At 38.4% G+C, this 21,110-nt stretch overlaps 1 protein-coding gene across 3 annotated transcripts; it reads right to left on the bottom strand.

Annotated features, from left to right (window-relative positions):
• Nucleotides 1-1,203: 1,203 nt before the first annotated feature.
• On the bottom strand, nt 1,204-20,252 carry TUBGCP5 (tubulin gamma complex component 5). Of its 3 annotated transcripts, XM_035115139.2 has the most exons (23): nt 19,803-20,251; nt 17,716-17,769; nt 17,523-17,631; nt 16,846-16,942; nt 15,611-15,687; nt 14,808-14,940; nt 13,787-13,901; nt 13,131-13,220; nt 12,308-12,401; nt 11,898-12,144; nt 11,578-11,780; nt 11,103-11,218; nt 9,937-10,205; nt 8,926-9,124; nt 7,474-7,662; nt 6,995-7,177; nt 6,467-6,551; nt 6,233-6,353; nt 4,354-4,532; nt 3,789-3,914; nt 2,943-3,031; nt 1,716-1,816; nt 1,204-1,476 (listed from the first exon to the last, which is right to left on the bottom strand). In XM_035115139.2, exons 1-23 carry the CDS (start codon nt 19,967-19,969, stop codon nt 1,430-1,432), a joined length of 3,090 nt encoding a protein of 1,029 aa, XP_034971030.2. In that variant the 5' UTR covers nt 19,970-20,251; the 3' UTR covers nt 1,204-1,429. The 3 variants fall into 3 exon arrangements, with proteins under 3 accessions (XP_034971030.2, XP_060129444.1, XP_034971031.2); XM_060273461.1 differs by lacking the exon at nt 6,995-7,177 and having other exon boundaries at nt 19,803-20,252; XM_035115140.2 differs by lacking the exons at nt 17,716-17,769; nt 19,803-20,251 and having other exon boundaries at nt 16,846-16,938.
• Between the last annotated feature and the right edge of the window lie 858 nt (nt 20,253-21,110).

Below are 21,110 nucleotides of genomic sequence, written 5' to 3' on the forward strand. Positions count from 1 at the left end.
CTCTCTCTCTCTCACACACACACACACAAAATACTTGAGCATCCCCCTCCTCAAAGTTTTTTTAAAAAAGCCTTTCCACAGGTGAAGGACATGGCTGCCATTTAAAAAGAAAAAACATTTTTAAAGAAAATATACAAGGGCCACTGCGGGCAATCCCTGTAGCATATAAATAAAATAAATATTACTTACTAAAGTTGGTAAAGAGTTGTGTTCTCAACTACAGTAAGAGGCACAGTGTCAATGTTTTTTTAAGCAGACTTGGTATTGCCTTAATAAGGAATTAACCAAAAGCTTCACACACACACACACACACACACACCACAATATAAAAGGGCAACTACCTTATAAAAGCAGCAAGAGTTACAACAGCCAGTTTTCAGACAGTAATATATTTATGGTCATGTGAAGGTCGAGTTACACAATCTTCTTCAATCTTCATGATATATTTCCCATGAAATTCCTTCCAGAATCAAATCACTTCCTATCAGGTTTCATAAAAGGCAGTTACACTAGAAATGCATTAGCAATAGAGAAGGAAGTATTATCCTTACATATTATGTAAGCAGATAATGCAAACATAGTCCATCCTAATGCACCAGTAATGTTGCTAGCAGTTAACATTACAAAGCTTAAATATGAACATTTTGAAGCTGCTAGGAATGCCAAAACAAATGTTAGAATGTTGTGATGTGCAGTATTTTGAGAGCATGTGACAATTTATCTTGGGAAAAGGAAAAAGGAAGGCATCCAATGGCTCTGTTTGTGGAAAGCTCTCCCCAGGAAGGATTGCCTCGTGCCTTCATTACATATCTTTAGGCACCAGGTGAAAAAGTTTCTCTATAACCAGGCCTTTGGTTGATGAAACATTCTATGGCCTTTTATATGTGTTTGTGGGAGGGGGTTAATGGCTTGTTTTTGTTTAATTATATATTTTGCATTCTCATTTTGCATTGTTATGTTGTGAACCACTCTGTGATCTTCAGATGAAGGGTGGTATGCAAATTTAAAAAATAAATGTTTCTGAATAAAACATTTCTGCCACTGCAAGCTATGCACAGGAGCAAAGTTCACATAAATTCTTTTAAAAGTTTGCTATGCAGTATGCATTTTAGTAACTGTTCCTCACAGAGGAAAACAAAAGAATGACCTGATCTGATTAAATATTTCCTAATATATAAAATAAATGGTATACTGTATAAATAATTGCATTCAATGTTTTATTTACAGATGAAGGTATTGTTGTTTTTACAGTTTCAAGCACAAATATGTACATCCTAAAAATAATACTGCAATCCTGGAATCACTCAAAATGAAAACCCTGCCACACAGTTCAAAATATACTTCATGCAAGCAATCAGCATTGGATGATTACAATGCTACCCAGAAGATGTTGCAGGCATTTGAGTAGTTTTATCACATCTGCATTTAACTAATTTTGTTCCATTCCAGCCATGAGTGACAAGGCTAAAGACTCCACTGTGAACAAAACACAAAGTGAAATATTTTAATGTCTGGCACTTACATAGATATTACATAGATTTCTAAAGAATCCTTATTAATATACACCAAAACCTCCCCCTATCAATTATCAGCAGATAACTATGCTTTAAATTTATTTTAGACTGAAAGCACTAAGAAAGCAACACAATGCACTTTGCAGTAAATGGCTAACAGTATCAAAAATCCAATTTTAACTTTCTTTTCTAAATACTTACAATGTGGGAAGGAACCTCTGCAGACTGCTTTGTTCAGTACTGTCACAAGAAACATGTGGCAGTTTTTAAAGTCAGATTCCATCTTCGTTATTGATTCCATCCTGAGAACAGGACAGAATATTTTAAGCAGACAAAAATAAAGTGGTAGTAAAAAATATAATAAAATTACTTTTGAGAACAAAAAGGGTTCCTCTTTTTGGTAGGCTATTTTCACGTCTACCTGCACCCATCACACCACCTCCCACCTACTGGAGCTATTTTCAGGGACTTTTGGTGGAAATCAGCAATAAACCCAAATCATTTTGACATCAGAAGGTCTTAGCAAACATTTTTATTGTAAATGCACAGGGGACCCAGGTGGCGCTGTGGTTAAACCACTGAGCCTAGGGCTTGCTGATCAGAAGGTCAGCGGTTCGAATCCCTGTGACGGGGTGAGCTCCCGTTGCTTGGTCCCAGCTCCTGCCAACGTAGCAGTTCGAAAGCACATCAAAATGCAAGTAGATAAATAGGAACCGCTACAGCGGGAAGGTAAACGGCGTTTCCAGACTGGACCTAATGGTCAGGGGTCCCTTTACCTTTACCTTTACCTAGCAAATGGAAGGGTTTGTTCTTGGATGTGGCCTCTATGACTAGTTTTTCCTCATTATTGCTCTTTACTCTAAAGGAGATGCATGAATATGCAGAAAATATATCCAGATATCAAGCTGTTTGAAATAAAAAAGATATAGGGGTCTACACAACACAACTGTTGTAACCCCTTTTAAAAATAGCTCTGCATATTCAAAAGACCAAACTAAGTCACTGGCTGAGAAACTCATGATTCTCACACCATAAAAACACTTCAAACAAAACTTCAATGCATTCAATATTTCCCAGTAGCAGCAATCAAAGAAAAATTATTCAGACCATACTGATCCTATTTGGTACTTACACCAAAGGATAAAGGGCCACGTTAACTTAATTCTTTCTACTGTTAAGCATCTAAAAGTTATATTTTATGAATGTATGATTTCCAACCTTATCTTTAAAAAGCATGCTGATTTCAAGGCAACATGTGCCCAGACCGGATAAGATCTATCTTAAATCCATTTCATTCTTGGTCACGTGATTACTCTCTTGCCTGTTCCACTGCATCCTAGCCATAATGTTTCATGTAAGGGATTAATGCCATTGAAAAGCCTAATACAGTGAAATTATTACAATCCAAATTATTTTGCGTGTGCTTACCTCCAAGCTCCCAAACCAGCTTGCCAACGGTCTGCAAACATCAGTACTAGGTTCAGCACTTTCATTATAGCTTCTTTCACAAAACTAACCTGTAAATGACATTTTAAAAGTAGCAGCTGTGATCATGGTTTCATACTGAAGTTCAAGGCAGTTCCACTTCCCTGGTGCATTTTCCATTTTTTCCAGCTCTCCCAAGTGGTTCCACTGCTCTACCCAATGTAAAAGCTATCCACCCAAAACTAGTGTGGGCTGAGGGTTGTGCATGTGTCCTGTCCCCATGGCTCTCTGGCAGCAAAATAGCAGGATATAAGTGCTAACTCCTAGTCAGGCAAGGCTAGGAGTCTGAGTGGTTGAGAAGAACTAATTGCTTCCATTCAGCTTAGCACATGCCTACCACAAGTTTAAGCCCTACCCCCAGGCTTTGACCCTGACACCCACAGCAGTATTGCACTGCAGAATCATTATAGTCCTTCCTCTTCTACCTACTGATAGAGAACATACACCCTCTATCAATTTTGAATGAACTAAGCCTTCTCAATGTTTCGAAACAGTTGTTTCGAGAGCTTTCCTAAATATAATAAAGGCCCATTCAGATAAGTGTTTAAACAATTTATACAAACAATTAAATCAAAATATTGGGCAAATAAAATATTCTAGCGTCTCCTGGACAAACAATGAAAATGCTATTTTAAGAAGGTTAAGGAGCTCTGCTAACCCTCACAATGACCCAACAGAATTTTTTTTCTATGGCAGTTATATATGATATAAAACCCCCGAGTAGAATGCAAGTGTTATAGGTATTTGCTGTGTAAACTAAATACACCATAGTAGTCTAACTTGATGTACCTTTTCTCTCAGCAGGCAGCGATCATGGATTGTAGAAAGGTATCTGTAATGAATTTTAATCAGCTGGTCTAAATCTTTGGCTTCTTCTACTTGATGTTGAAATTCTAAACCTGTACTATGAAGAATCTTTAGAAAAACAGAGTGCATAAATAGTGATTAAACTTTATGCTTAAATGTTGTCTTTAGCACACTTCTATGAAAAATGTTTTACACCTCTAGTTTTTCTCCAGGATCACAAGCTGAGCTGGCTATTAAACATTTTATGTTCTACAAAGGGCTTCTGTTTGCAGTACATGGAATTAAGAGTTCTGGCAAGAATACAGTAATACGGAAGGATCTACCACGTGTTCCAAAAACATTGTGACTTAGTAGAATTGGGTTATTCAGCATCTGAAAAGCCATTGCTATTTTAAGCATATTCCAGATATTAGCTAAAACCTAAATGAACGAGATGTACTTCTGCTATACAAAGTGAAGGTCAAACTACCTGCACATATGCCAGAAGTCATTCTGGACTGTTAAGGAAATTAGTACTTTATTAATTAAATTATAATGCATCACATACTCTAGTCATGATGTAGTTATGCAGGCTGTTAACAAAATGCATGAGTTTCATCCTCAAAAGGAACATCCGATGAGTTTGTTGCTTAATGGGCTCCAACTGTGATCCAAAGTGAAGAAATGGCTCTTGTTCAAGTATAGCTTCTCCTTTGTTCTGGGGCTTTTCTGCAGCCCTGACTAGTTCTTAAGAGAGTTAAAAACAACAGAATAAGATATTACAGAAAATGGCAAGACCGCAGCTACAAGTCTGCCATCATCAGCATCTGAATAGTTCAGGTCCCCTTAAATTCTTCAGTAGAAAAAAAAAATCTACTGATGCCAATAAACTGTTCAAACAGCAGAGGGCAGGGTTTCTTTGATGTAAAGACAACAAACATAAATCAGGACATCAATCAAATGCACAGGATCCACATTTTAGTGAAATCACTATAAACAGGGAAGAGTTAAAACCAAGTATTAAGATACATTTTTATTATAAGTAAGCCATACATTTTATAAAATAAAGAAATGCAAAAATATTTTTAGAACCACCACATTATAGCATTAAGCTCCTTATAGGATTTCATGAAGAAAGGAGGTAGGGAATTTTCAGCTCTTATGACTTGAATTTTTGTTTGAGTTGGAAAAAACTAAAGAACTTTAGTGCCCTGCCTGCTAGTTCCTATGACTATACAGAATAAACTCAGAAGGTACACAAAAAGGCAAATGTGCATAACCTAAGACAGGAACGGCCAACTTCCAAGAGACTGCGATCTACTCACACAATTAAATACTGACAGTGATCTACCCCTTTTGAGGGGGTTCAGGTCAAAATTGTTGAGCTTTTTTTTTTTTTTACCAAGACCTCCCCGGGATCAACCAGTAGATCCAGTTGGACATCCCTGACCTAACAGAACCAGCCCTAACACTGATAGCCTGTTGTTGTAAAAATGAATGAAGAGTCTTGTGGTATGTACTGTAGTGGTAAAAAAAAGGTGCCAAAATATTCCTTTTGCACAAAGAACAATTTAGGTACCGAGTCAAATGACAAAATTCAGCTTTTCTCAGTACAGACTATTTTTTGGCAGAGCACACACAGCTCTGTATTCCAGATAAACAGCTAACCACATCTACTTCAGATCAGATATAGTTCAAAGCAATCTACTTGCTCTTTTTATAAACAAACAGTGAAGAATTCACAGTTGGGGAATGATTTATGTAACCAAAATGACAACATTCACACACAAGAGAAGGGTGAAAGGAGGATCAAGGAGATATCAGCCACTCCACAGTACACCAAGTTTTGCAGGAGTACAAAAAACTTTAGTGGAAAAACATGAAAGTGGCAATTTCCCCACCTACCCCCCACAATACGTCGAATGAAAAGTGAGCTTGTTCAGTGGGCATGGAGTGCTCACTGACTGTTGGGGAGTGAGAATGAAATGGAGTCTTCTCAAAAAGGTCATGACTGACTAGAATCCTAAACAGGTACATGGCACACTGCAACATCTTGTGGCAGGTCCCACTTGTCCTTCTGATAACCAGCCTCTATCTACTTATACTTTGCCACAATACCTTCTTTTCCATAATTCCTTCCCTTTGTGTGCTCTTTGCCCTATCTTCCCAGAAAGTATTGCGCTCTTCCAGAAGCTGGAAGCAGTGCAACTACAGTTCACCAATTATTAGTGTCATAGTTGCAGGTAGGTAGCCATGTTGGTCTGACATAGTCGAAACAAAATTTAAAAAATCCTTCCAGTAGCACCTTAGAGACCAACTAAGTTTGTCATTGGTGTGAGCTTTTGTGTGCATGCACCCTTTTTCAGATACCATTAGTGTTATAGTCAGATATTAGTGTTATAGTTTCAGTTATACAGAATAAAAGAAGTGTTCATGAATTACCTTACCATGAAATCTTAATACATCCAGACTATATTTGGCCCACTTTATTTGTAATAATAGAAGAAACACTTGGTTATAGATTTTTTGACACTCCACACTTATAACTATATCCACAGGCCAAGGGACCTAAAGAGGAAAAACATTATTGAAGACATTATTTCATTTCCCCCCTAACTATATATTACCTTATAATTAAACCATTATTGTATTTCAGTTCTTTAATTTAAAACTAGTATTACCTTGTAGCTCAATATTAAGCCATCCAAGGTATGAACAGGAAGTTTCTTCTTTGCCATATCTATATTTTCACACAATATAGACAACCTGCATACAGAAACATATACTCGTTACCATTGCTTTGCTCTGGGAGCTAGGCAACTACTAGGCAAACAAAACAAAACACAAAATCAGATAAAATCAACACAGCTACAATTACTTCCGCTGCAAACTTTGTAAAAGGATATTAGGTATCTATGCTCACAGAAATAGCTACAGTCTAAGTAAGACAGAGAAACCTTAATGCTCTCAAACTGGGTAGAATGCAAATGAGCATTAAAATGTATGTCTTTTAAATAGATTTGGCTTTTCCAAATTATGGGGGGAAATGCTGTACTTCAAGTGCCATGGTTAGCAAGATGTGCATAGTAAGCAAGGTATCATTTACTCTCCAAATATAGCCAAATTTTAAAAAATTCTTAATCTTTTCCTAGTCATCCAAGGCTCCCCCCCCAAAAAAATATTGCACATATATTTTGCATGCTTATTACCTTAAACTATCCTCTGGATAACGCTGTCCAACTGCCTCTTGGAGTTGGACATTAAGGAATGGTTCACTCTGCCATGCATCTTTCTCTCTTATTTTATCAAAAATGGATGTATAGAAGTCATACATAGTATCACCAGCCTCAAGCAAGAAAAAGTTTCTCATAGCCTGCAAGTACTCTACCAGCCTAAGAAAGAAAAGCACACATTTATTCAAATTTCACTTCATCATACCTTTAATACTTAAGCTATGCTAGGAAACCTTCCAAATGTGAACCATTAAGGACACTGAGCTCAAAAAATTTTTTTACTTATTCTTAAAAAAAATGTACAAATACTAGTAAACTTTGTGGTTCATAAGACCAAACTCCTGCAGTAAGAAAGCTGCATCTTGCCTTAAACTCTATTTTCACTATATCACTGTGCCTTAAGCATATTAAAAGAACTAAAAAAGTCATCAGTGCATAAGTATTTTAATTCTTACCTGTAATCTTTCTTCAACGTTTGCATTAAGTTTCCACAGCACTCCAGATACTGTTTGTCTATGTGAGGATAAAGACATGACCTCAATGTCAGTTCAAATGTCTGGCACGTAACTGATTCGGATGATCTATCCACACAAACATCATCACCAGTAAGCGTCTCGTGAAAACTGCCTTGTTCTAAATACAACCTGCAAAATAAAATTATTATTATTATTATTATTATTATTATTATTATTATTATTATTATTATATTTGACATGAAATGTCTTAAGAATCTTCTTTTAATACTAGAGCTGTTTGTGATAAGCAAAAAATCTGCTGTAGAATAGAAATCCAATGAAGTTCCACCCCAAAGCTGGGAGATAGTTTGCCACAGGGTTTCTAGCTCTATAGCAGGATTCTGTCTGGAATAGTGTGAATTGTGGGGAGGAGAGAGACAAAATGTATTTGGGATATTTTCTAGCTTCTGTGGGCCTTGCAACATTTACAGCAACACATGCTAGCATCTAGAAACCTGTCACCAGTACCTACTAGTATAAAATTTCAGTGTAGGATGAAACCTGCATTTGCAGATTGGGCACTCTTATCAATCTCACAGCCTTCTGGACAGATCTTAATCTGTAGGTGCTAGATGACCTCTAGAACTTATCAGAATTTCCCCCTCTCCCAAATAAAAAAAACCCAGCCCAATTCTAATACAGTGGTACCTTGGTTCTTGAACTTAATCCATTCCAGGAGTCCGTTTGATTCCCGAAATGGATCGGCAGCCAAGACACTGCTTCTGATTGGCTGCAGGAGCTTCCTGCACTCAACCGGAAGCCGCGGAAGCCGCATCGATGTTCGGCTTCTGGAAAACAATTGCAAACCGGAACACTCACTTGCGGGTTTGCGGCGTTCGGGATCCAATTTATTCAGGAACCAAGCCATTGAAGAACCAAGGTACCACTGTAGTTTATTTATATGAACTGTAATCTCTGGGTTCATGATAAGCAAAACATATCATAAAAACCAAGCTACAAGGTGCAACATTATAATCGGGCTTTGACAGATTCATATTTTTCAGGAATCTGTGACTATTTCCCCTCTTCCTCACCCCCAGACTCTCATGATTCTCTCACAAACTGGAAAACAGACACACAATCTAAGCAACTCATCCTGTACTTCGTCAGACACAGTGTGTCTCTAAGAGGGAAAATACCTACCTAAAATCAGCAACAGGTTTTGCCGCTGTGTTTTTATATTTTAGATCCTGACAACTGCTGTGGCCAGTGCCTAAGGCAATAAAGATTAATAATGTATGGCTTCTGAAGGCTAGATTGTGACAAGCCACCTCTCAGCAACTTGGATTCCAAGTCACACACCAGCTGCCTGAACAGCAGGAATTCCCCAATTGTGCTTGGTAGAATCTGACACAGTAGGGAGAATCAATTATTTTGAATCTCTTCTATTACCTTGCAAAATTAATAGCCAGCAAGGGATCGTGAACATCATCCAGCTCTAAGTGTCTTGATGCAATAGACTGCATCTTTATTAGACTTTGCTTGGTGGCCTGCTGTTCTGTAATGATATCTTGAACAGGTTCTTCCCCGTGCCGTAGGCGTGACTGTACAGACTCCAGAAATAATGTGTACAAGCTCTTCCTCTCTGCATCTGAATAGGACAGAGATATATAGGTTATTATTTAGTTTTCAGAAATAGCTGTTTGTTGAAAGCCACAATAAAAAAGAAAAAGAAAAACTGAACCATTTTTATCTCTCAACTGAGTTCAGAAAAAAAATTAGGAACTTGATCCATCCAAGGATTCTCAAACACTGTAAGCCTATTTAACACATAACACTTGTGCTCCTTATAGCTTCTAATGCTCCAGTAATGTTCAATAAAGAAACAATAGTCCATCTATCAGAGTAGACCCGTTGGTGCATATTTGATAGCGCACTTGAGTCTTATGATTACAAACCACAGAAATTTGACTGTCCAATGCATACTGGGATATTTTCACAAGATAAAAGTTTCACATGAAAACAATCATGTGGTGATGGCAATTTAAACAAACATTTGCCTCCACAAAATGGAAAAGTTAGGTTTATAAAACATCCTTTAAGGAATAAAGAAAATGGATACAAGAAAATAGCATTGATCTTGGTATTTTACACTGTTATGATACTATTTTCTGGGCTGACTAAAAATTAGCAATAAAGAAAAATTATTTAAATTCAAATATAATCTATCAGTAGTCTAATAATTGATTTTTAAGATTTTTAACAATTAAAGGAGTAAAATTCAGTGGGAAATAGAGAGAGCTATATCTGAAATGCTAAATTCCTACCAATATGCCAAAACTATTTTTTCATTGCTATTTCATTACCATGTGGCCTGCATTTTCACATGCAATATGAAGTGCTGCATGCCACTAAAACCAGGAATAATAATAACATTTACACAGTAAAATAGGATTTTTTCACCTCTTGATGCTGCCTGTTGTGGAGAACCATCTGTGCATTGCAAGTTCTTCAACAACTGCATGGACTTCCCAGCCATAATGATCTGTTTTAGTACAGGTTTCAGAAAAGAGACCATGGTATGCTGTCTACTTGAGGGTGCCTGATCACTGCCAGAACTGGCACTAGCATTATCACTCATTTTTTCTTCATTCTCTGTCTTTTCCGACACACTATACAAAGTGTAGGTAGCATACCAGAAATCCCTATGGTTAACTGGAACATTTTTGTTTCTGCAAAGACAGACATGCAATCATTAGTTCTTCCTTAGGAAACTATAACACTTCCTTTTTCTTTGTATTATGACAATGATTGAAAATAGCCTGATCAAGTTACAGAAAAACATTCAACCACAAGATTAACTATTTTGGGGGTCTTGTTAAGGTTCAGAATCCACAGAAACAGCTTTGAACTCTCAGGATGGTAATACAAACATTCTGATTGAGAAAATACTAAGTTTTTAGAATTAGGATTTACTGATCAACAGTCACAATGGATAGCATAACACAAATCTGTGGCAAGGCTTTTCAGAACAAGTAATGGTAGTTAGATGATGTTATAAAGCACAAACTGGCCATGGCATTACAAATATATTAAGCGGGAACACTGAATAAAAGGAACTGCAAGCATAAGCACTTGTAGAAAACATGCCTTTGTGTTTCCTTCAACCCACATATTCATGATTAAAAAATAACAAACTCACTTTCTACAATTAACATTCAGTGAATAATATTCTCACAAAATTAAACTAAGTTCCAATACAAGGTGCAATACAATTCCAATATCATAGCCCAGCTGCACTACTACAATATTTTTCATTAAAACATTTATCCTAGATATAGCTTGCTTGTCATTTTATTAATTACAATCACCCAGGTTAACTCAATTGTCCTGGTCTGTCTCAGCCTTGCAGAAGATGAAGATTACTAGACAGCTGCATGGCATATACATGGCATCTCTTATGGTCAAGGGAAACGAAACCCTATGACTGCACAGGAAGCTGGTAGTTAGCAAGGGAAGAAAGTCTTACACGTGCAGTATTGCTTTTGGGTTCAGATACTGCCATATAGGAAGTGTTCTCTGCCCTAAGAAACACCAGTATATCCAAAAGGCAAGTTCATTATCCCTACCTCTGAATAATAAATTCTTTTGCAGGATCAAATAAGTTACCATGGACAATCCACTCGTCCACTGTCTGTAAATATGGCCTCACTGTTTCAACCCAGAGAGAAAACAAGAGGGATACCTGCAACGAAATTTTAAAGAGGATTATTGGGTGATTTATAAATATTTCATGAATTCACTAGTAAAGCATATATAGCCTCTCCAATGCGTTTACAGTATACAGTCAAAGAAAACAATATGCACACATAGAAAGCATTTTATCTTTTTTGTAAACGGCATACAATGAATTTTGAATCCTAACTATCACAATCAGCTGTACAAACATTTATAGTTCTGCAGAACATACTGTTTGAGCATAGGAAGACACTACAACTGCCACTTGTATATTAAAGCATTTATAATTTATGTCTAGTCATCAGTTGACTGAAGTAATAACTTATTTTTCTCCTAAAGAAATCATGATGAACGGCTTCTACATACCGTTTGTTCAGAGGCTTCCCCAACGTTATCGTAGTCAAGAATTGCTTTGTAGAGGGTATTGAGCAAATGAGATGCTCTTACAACATTCCGAGTGTCAGGAGGTACTTCTGCTACTCCAGTGCTAAAAACCTTATGAAGTATATTGAGCTGAGCTAATCGATGTGATAACTTATCAATGACTATGGAAAGAGTGATTGTTGCATCTGTAGAACAGAAATACCGTCATGTTTCATAATGCGTGGTTATTAGTTCACACCTTATACTTTCACAACAGATTAAGACTTATGGAAACTCTTCTACTATAATCCAAAGTATACTACCTTTGTTGATTATGCTCCTCTCAATTTCGGTAAGTTCCTCTTTGAAACTTATGAAATATTTATAGAGGGCTCTCATGAAAGCTTGATAGGTTCTAAATGGGGCTTCTGCCGATTTCTTGGGAGTGGAAATGATTCCATGTATTCCACTTTCTGAGCTGTGACCCATTATTTCATCAATAAACTTCTGCAGCCTAAATACAACTTGCCCATATGCTGCTATCCGCTCCAACATTGATCTTAACGAGTTCTGCAAAACAAATGTGGTTTTGTTTTGCCTTTAGTATTAACACTCCAATATAGAAAACTCAGAGGGCAAGATATCATCTTTTGCAAGCAATCCTTCTTCCATGTGCCAACACCAGGCTATCTTTGCACCTAGATTACTGATCTAGGTTGATCACTGAACTTACGTGGGTCAAATGAGTCACCATGATGTCATTTCTCACAGTAATCTTTCCATCATTCAGTTGAAATATAAAGAGATTTTTTACGCCTGAAAGCAGCCTGTTAAAGTAAGAAGAACTGACTTAGCATGTACAAAACACAGTACAACACAAAGTACAACTTTTTAAAACTGCAGCATCATTATATATACAAAATATAGGATATATTCAAAAGGACCCCAGACAATTATTAGGTCTTACAAGTTTGACTGATTTGGACATACCTTTGGATTAGATCTATGTGTTGGTGAAATGGTGGCATGGATTTTGTAATAGCCCACAATTAATTTGGGGAAAATTGTGGTCATTTTCCCCATCAACATTTCATGAAGTGGGCTCAGCTTTACAGAGTACCCCACAAGAAAATTATTTGCAGACTGCATTAAGAAGGTGCTTATTTTTCAAAGTTGTGTTATTCATATTGTTAATGCTTGAGGGGGGAAACAGCTTGGTTTTGAGTAACACAATTTTCATTATATATCTCACTGACAAGAGGCATGCTGAAATGAATTAAACTTACACAAGAAAGGTAGCAAAGTCTTTTTAGATAACATTTAGAATTATTGTATTTCAAGAGCAATGCAAAGCATTAAATTCCTTCTAAAGCTGCTCCTTCTAAAGCTATTGCACTACCAGAATTGTCATGAAGTAAGTGTTGAAGTAAATGAATAGCATAACCACTTTTCTGAGTCTGAATATCATTCCTGAAGACTAAAAGAATGTTGAGAGTATTCCACAAAAGAACATTAATCAGATTTCAAGTGGTAATTTCTTTAGTCCTGCTACTTACCAAATTGTTTCACGAATGACTTGTGTTTCAGTAACAATAATTTTTTCTTCCGGCATGTACAAGGGATCACTAGTATATAAGTGCTGCTCCCTAGAAGGAAAAATCATCATTATTTTTTTACAACCAAAACTGCTGGTAACCAGTATCAAATATTATTCCTTTTATTTGCTCCTCTCCTGCAGATCCAATGTACTTAGGGAATCAAATGAATCATTTCTGCTTTGTTTATTTTTTTTAATGCATATGAACTACTCTGTTTCTAGCTTGAAAAGCTCTTTGAATATTTTAAATGCATCACTTCCTTTCAAGAGTTGCATGCTATGCTTAAATTGCAAACTGCATACATCATTTTTGACACCATTACGACATAAGAATAACACAGTCCCAAGACGTTTTGTAATCCTTCAGAGTTATTCACGACAGTTTCAGGAATCTAAGCATTTCTTCATACATATTAAATTCAGTTTTATCATTAGTACACATATATACAAAATAACCAGAGAGGGGAGTGTAGGGCAGGAATCAACCAAATATAGCATTTCATAGCATGTAATGGCATCTGCAATAGGGCTTCTACAAATAGAAATTATCGTAAAGTAGTAGTCGGCTGATTATAAATTATATCCTCCCAACACAAAATTAACTTAACTACTTACCATACAGCCGCTAAATTGGAATGAAAATGCAAACTATGGGGAAAACGAACTCCTCTACCAGTCCAGTATTGAGCAACTACATGTTGCTCTAGCCAGGTACGTGCATCAGGTTCACCTGCATACAAGATATTTCACTCCAGTTTCCATTTACATAGAAGAGAAAACTTTATAATGTAAATAACAAGAGCAATCCTAACATGTCTATGGGGAACAATGCCCCACTGAGTTTAATTGGGTTTCATCTCAGGTACGTTTATAGGATCCTAAATCGCAGGAGCAATAAGGCAAACTGAAATAGGTGTCAATTTGAAAATTCACAAACCAGAAACAGAAGTTTCCAGAAGCAGGAAAACAATTTAGACCCATGGTCACTAAGATTATTGGTTGACCAGGAAGTTGGACTCAAAAACAGCATCTCTTCTATATGAGCAAGAGCCCAACAACTCTCCTACTATGAAATTGCCTGAAAACAGAATACAAGCATGAGGTGGTATTCTGCATAAACAGCATATTAGAGGGGGAAGTGTCCAATGGTAGACCCTACCTCATAGTGCCTTGGTGCCTAGCAACTCTCTCAAAAGGGAATTTGGCCATACAGGGCCGTCTCGAGCAGGTCGGGCACCCTGGCGCTGAGGCGCGGAGATCGCTCCGGCGCCCCCGCCCTCACAGCGCGTAGTGCGGCTTTGCCTCGCAGCGCCCCCCCCCCTGCCGGCCCAGCACCCTGGCGCCCCGCACCACCGGGACTGCACCTAGAGCCGGGCCTGTGGCCATAGCTTAACTAAGGGCCACTCCTACTATGGAGTTCAACCAAAGAGAGGCCACCAAACATCATGGTTTGTTGCCAAAACACAAACTCCAGTTTTCCTGCTTTGTGGAGTACAGTATTGAGACTTGCCAGCTCAAGTTTCAATACTAACTATACAAACTTTCATAAAGTTCAAAGCAATTAGCCACATGACCGCAATATGCTTCACAAAAGGTAAAAACGCTAGCCAAATGAAGCAAGTCTTGAAGAACAAACCTTTCCATGTGACATGTGACGACTTCTTGTTTTGATCCTGATCTTCTTGGGGTGTCCTGTCCACCTGAATGCCAGAGTCTTCTCTACTCAATGGTTCAGTATCTTCATCATCATCACTTACGTCAGACCACTCCTGTAAAACATAAGCATACAAAGCATATTTTAATTCAAGATAGATAGGAAACTTACAATGCATGTTTACAAAATAAAATGAACATTTTGTTGGACAAGAAACACAATTGTTTATAAAATGTATTACTGTATGTCTTAATAGCTAAATCAGATCACCCTTCAACATATTAACAATGCCTTTCTTCACAAGTTCCATCACCAAACACCCTAAAAGCATAATCACTCCCTCATTAATTTAGATTTAAAAATCTATCAAGCTCAGCACTCTTCTTCCAACACTGGCCAGCCAAATGCTACAGAAAAACTTATGAGCAGAGCATAATATTGGAATTGTCTCCCCAGAGAGGCTCACCTGGCACATTTGTTGTGTATTTTAGATGCCAGGGGAAAACATTCCTCTTCTCCCAGACCTCTGGCTAATTAAACAATCAATGGTCTTTTAAACCGGGGGGGGGGGGGAGTTGTTGTTTTTGTTTGTTACTGTGTTATGTATTTTTATATTATAAAACACACTGTGATCCTCGGGTGAAGGGCCATCAAGAAATTTAGTAAGTCATAATAAAAATAATAAAAAGCAGATGGATTTACAGAAGACTATGGTCTGCAGAAATAGTTTCCCAGTTTTCCAATGTATCCTGTGACTTTATAATGCAGTTCTATGTATTACTTACTGGTGTTTCTAAATCAGGACCAAAGTCAAATTCTTCACCTTCCATCAAGTATTTCCTCCAATCAAATTCTTCTTTTTCTAGATTGAAAAAAAGAGCTATAATGAATTACTTTCAACTGCTTCTCGAATGATACCTTGTGTAGGAGGAGGTAGGAAGACTACCTGTTCTAGACGGGACTGCAGTTGCCTGGAACAAGCAGGTCTGTAGTTTTGGGTTACTCCTGGATCCAACATTGTCACTGAAGGCTCAAGTGACCTCTTAGATCAAGAGTGCCTCTTTCCAGATACAGCTGGTTTGCCAGCTATGGCCTGCTTCAGACAGAGATGAATTGGCCACTGTTCCCCATGCTCTAGTAATTTCAAGGCTGGATAGCTGCAAAGCACTGTACAGGGAGCTGCCCTTGAAGATGACTCAAAAACTTCAACAACTTGTCCAAAATTCAGCAGCTGTATTATTAGCTCAGGTACCATTAAGAACTCATATAATCCCCGTTTCAAAACAGCTGCACAAGTGATCAATTTGTTTGCAGACCCAGTTCAAGGTGCTCACAATTCAGGCCTCAAATATCTGAAAGACCACCTTATTCCTTATAGACCTACCCAGGTGTTAAGATCAGCACAGGGGGCCTCTTTGTAGTTCCACCTCCCTCAGACATTTGGGGAGTGGCAGGACAAGAGAGGGCTTTCTCTGTATAGTCCCTAACTTATGAAATTCCCTCTTCACAGGGGTCCGCTTGGCACCTTCAGTGTGTCATTTCCAATGAAGACACTTCTTTACCCTCGTCTTTGACACCTGATATATATATATATATATATATATATATATATATATATATATGTATTTAGGACCCACCCTATCACATTTGATTGCAATACCTTTAAATTGATTATAATATTGTTTGAAATTGCTGGAACCTGCCCTGGAAATTTGTAGTGAAGGACAGATAAGCAATCAAATAAATACATAATCCCATTTCTTCCAAGAACATGACAATTGTGTAAGTAGTCTGAACTACTACAGTGCAGAGAGATATGTAAAAGCTAAATAATAGTATACATTATTTATTATACATCATTATATTTCAATATACATGGACAATCTAATACTAATAACTCACAAAATAAAAAGGAATTGCCATGAGATTAACAATCATGTTATATAAAGGTTTCAAAAGGGATGAAACGTCCAGTTTTCCCATTTAGTTCCTGAATTATGTGTAATATATTAAAACCTACCCACTTCTTTTTCTCTTGGTTTTTCTGCATAACTGGTGTTGGAAGGAGAATCAGACAAGCACAACAGAAGAGAGAGTATGGCATAATGGGTATCTGTCTTAAACAGAAGACAAACAAATAATTCAGTGGAGGAAATGTATTTGTCAATAGTTATGGAAATGAATAGACTGGACTTCTAGTACAACAATATATTTAGAAATGCAAAATAAAAGCTTCAGTTTATCACACATCTCAACAGAGCAGTAAGAGGATCACAATGCAGAATCACATGAAAAACAAGACACTAGGCTACATAACAGTGCATTTCAATTAGCTGAAGTCCGTATTTCATAATAATAGCTTTTAATCTGCACAAATTGGTCGGAGAAACATTACTAAAACTGGAATTTACTGCCTTCATGGTAAACCTCCAACTGTTTGAACAATTCAAGTTCTAAGTACTGATATTTAAAATGCTGCTAAGCACAAAATGTTTGCTGTGTTGATAAATTAATAAGTACATTATATATATAAGAGCAAGGATAGCTATTATGAAGCAGTTAATACAGTTAAGTTAGATCAGGAAATCAGATTGATAAGAACTCTGTACATAAAGTTCTACTTGTTTTCCATGGTATGTTCCTTATTTAGAAAGTAAGAACACAACACAACTGAAATCTGTTTTCTAAACTGCATACCTTTGTTCCTTCAGTGGTTGGAAGCGGAGAATTCAGAAACTCTTCTGTTAAACTCTTCCAGCTTGCAGCTTTAACAAGGTCTGAATGAACTACCAGCTTTTCATAAATCCTGTATCAAAAGGTTCAGTGCTTATAAGTAAATCTGTCAACAAAAAAGAACTAATCCAATGTCATAAAAATAGAAATGTCTTACCCCTCTATAATTTTGTCCACTTTGTGCTGGCTGACATCAAGAAATTGATGAAACCTAAAGGAAAAATAATAAAATATCCATTGCCCCACATAGTTTTATTTTTTAAAAGTTTTTGTGTAGAGTATGCAAGTAAGACTTGCAACAAAATGTTGCAGTGTGGAGGACTCCTGTTGACAATTCAAGTCAGCCAGCCAGCTCCTTTTCTAGGATATTCCATTCTGCTGCTCATTCCACCCAGATTTTTCATTTCTCCCCACCCGTCAGTTAGTATTCCATGACCAGTAATCATGCCCAGTCCTCAATAGATTTTTGGGGTTCCTCCTTAGTGCTTAATTTCTAATGATTTTTTATGTCTGCAAACCTTGTGCCTTTTGATACCCCTCTCTTGTAAGTGAGCGGCGGAGTTTTGGCTACAAAAGCAATGGCAGCCTGAATATTTTATATCTCTCAAGCATGAATTGGAAGTGAAATGCCACTATTGCTAACCATTGACCATGGTGGCTGCAGTTAATAGGAGTTGTATTCTAAGAGTGCAGGAAGCTGCCTTATACAAAGTCAGACCCCCACATATCCAAGTCAGTATTGTCTACAATGACCGGAAGCAACTCCCCCAGGTTTCAGAAAGGGACACTCCCATTCTCAACTAGAGTTGCCAGGGGTTGTAACTAGGATCTTGTGCATACAAATCAGATGTTCTACTACTAAGCTACATTCCACTTCTAGGAAAAAAAGGAAAAATTCTATACGCACTTATACAGCAGCATAGAAAGCTTCCTTATGCAGTTGGAACATTGGTCTATTTAGCTCAGTATTGTCTCAGTATTGTGGTGCATGTTCTGGTTATCTCCCGCTTGGACTACTGCAATATGCTCTACCTGAAACTACAACTAACCCAGAATGCGGCAGCTAGACTGGTGACTGGGAGTGGCCACTGAAACCATGTACAGTGGTACCTCTACTTACAAATTTAATGCGTTCCGAACGCACATTTGTAAGTCAAAAAAATTGTAAGTCGAATCCCATTGGAATGCATTGGGAGAAAAAATTCGTAAGTTGAAGCAACCCTATCTAAAAATTCGTAAGTAGAAAAAATCCTATCTAAACTGCATCCAAGATGGCGGACAGAGCTCCACTTGTAAGTAGAAACATTCGTAAGTAGAGTTATTCGTAAGTAGAGGTACCACTGTAACACCGAACCCTCCAAGTGCCCCTATTTTCCAGGTACAGTCCCAGATTTACAGAAGCCATCCCAGTTTCTGATTTGATCCATGAAGGTTCCGCTTTTCCTTAGGACGTCCCTACTGTATTTTCATTGGAGAAATGGAGGGTATGGAGTTATGCAAGCCAAGTAGATAAGTCACTGTACAACCTTTAGAAGACACTTGAAGGCAGACCTGTATAGGGATGTGGGTTTTTTTAACGTTTCATGTTTTATTATGTTTTTATATATGTTGCAAGCTGCCCAGAGTGGCTGGGGAAACCCAGTCAGTTGGGTGGGTTATAAATAATAAAAGTTTATTATTTTATTTTATTTATTCTTGAATGAATGAATATATATACCGCCCTATACCCGGAGGTCTCAGGGCGGTTCACAGAATACTATAATCAAAATAAAAACAACAACCCAATAACACCCCCCTCCAAAAAAAGAGTGACATTTTAAAAGGGCATAGGATGTCACAGATTATTATTATGGAGTAGGACATCCCTATTTTCATCGGAGATATATGTTGGAGGGTATTGGGAAGGTTGGCAACAAATGCACTAAACAACTCGGGGCTGGATCCAGTCTTAGCCACACTTTGGGGGGGGGGGTAAACCCAATGAAACCAGTGGCCTTCTCTGAAGCGTGACTAAGCCTGGATCCCACCCATCAACCCATTCCTCTACTGCGGTCACTGGCCAGGATGGGGCCTTCCCCCCCCCCCCCACAATTCCTTAACCCACATAAGTGGCCAATGGGAGGCCAAGGCGGAAACTTCCAACCGGCAACAGGTAAAAGTGGTCGCCCGCCTATCCCGTCTCCCACCCCCACGACCAACCGCCGCTCAGGGCGCGAGCCACGCCACGCCCCCCAGGTAACGGACCTGAAGTTGGACCAGGAGAAGTTCAGCGCCGCCTGGAAGTGGGCCGCCTCTTCCCTGCTTTGCCCGCTCAGGCCGGTTACCCTCCGGATCAGCTCCCGAAGCGTCACGTCCTGCTCCTGCTCGAAGCGGCTCCAGTGCGCGGGGGGTGTAGTCGCTGCTGCTGCCATCGCCAAACAGGCCTGAGCGAGGCAAGAAGCTGAGAGGATTTTTTTTTCCCGCCCCTATATGGTCACCTTTCGGCGCTTCCGTTTGTTTTCGGTCGCCATAGTCCATATAACATCTCGCAGCAAGTACCGCGAGGTTTCTGTTCCCGATTCTCCAGGAGGAGGGAGAGGGCGAAGTAGGCTCTTTCCTCCCCATCTTCTACGCATGCGCCTTTTGCTTTCGCGATGTGCTTATTAAAACTATGGAGGTTTTCTTTCCTAGGGGACTGCGTTTTGGCAAGCAGCTTCTTTGATGTTAATTGGCCGCCTTTTAAAAAAAGAAAAACTTTCAATGTACCCCCGTAATGTCTGCGTCAGAAAAGCTGTGTCGGGATTTGAAATCACCAATTGAAAACACAAGGACTCAGCGTTTGTGTAAAGCATCGTGATTTATTCTCTGTTTTTTGGCTCGAGAATATGAAGGAATCAAATCTCTCTCTTCAGTTTCTGCAGCTGCAATCCTGTGCATACTTATGTAGGAAACAGTCCCATCCATGCTGTGGAATTTACTTCTGTGTAGACATGCTTAAGATTACACTGCAAAACTTTGTTTTCCAAAGTAACAACTATTTTCAACCAACAGCCTTTTCCCCATTTATATAACTATGCTGAGGCCCTTAGTAGTGTTAATATTAGTAGCAGGAATAGTTTGGTGCCTGCGGTAGAAACTAGTAGTAGTTTAGTGGTGTTGCCTTAATCATTGTCAACATCCAGTGGCAGAATTTGGGCTCTCAAAATTTCAGCGGCTCCCTGTATATCTCTAAAATTTTCACCCTCCCCCTGCCTCTCATGCTCCGTTCTACAGCATTGTTGTGGTGCTGCCTCCAATGGGTACCCAGTGTGACCGCACCAGTCGCGCTAACTGAAAACCACTTCTGCATCTTCTAAAGAGACATTGGGATCCTTTCCATGTAGAAGACATGAGAAAGCCCAGCTAAAGCAGATACTTAAGTTTGTCTTCATCCACATCCCTTTCTCTTCTGAAGCATTTATTATTTTTACCCACCCCCCTTTACATTACTTCAGTCAATGACAGAAGAGCACCTTTCCTGAAGTGGGAGGAGAGTCTCTTCATAGCTTGTGGGACATAGACCTTCTTTCCCCA

Source organism: Zootoca vivipara, chromosome 4, assembly GCF_963506605.1.
Source record: "Zootoca vivipara chromosome 4, rZooViv1.1, whole genome shotgun sequence".
In the NCBI taxonomy this organism is placed as follows: Eukaryota; Metazoa; Chordata; class Lepidosauria; order Squamata; family Lacertidae; genus Zootoca; species Zootoca vivipara.

Coding starts and splice junctions, on each gene's coding strand:
- TUBGCP5 (XM_035115139.2), bottom strand. CDS start 19,969: ATGGCAGCAGCAGCGACTACACCCCCCGCGCACTGGAGCCGCTTCGAG. Junction 3,915..4,353: donor ATAACTACATCATGACTAGA/GTATGTGATGCA, acceptor GTTTTTCTAAAG/ATTCTTCATAGTACAGGTTT. Junction 1,817..2,942: donor GCTGGTTTGGGAGCTTGGAG/GTAAGCACACGC, acceptor TCCTGTTCTCAG/GATGGAATCAATAACGAAGA.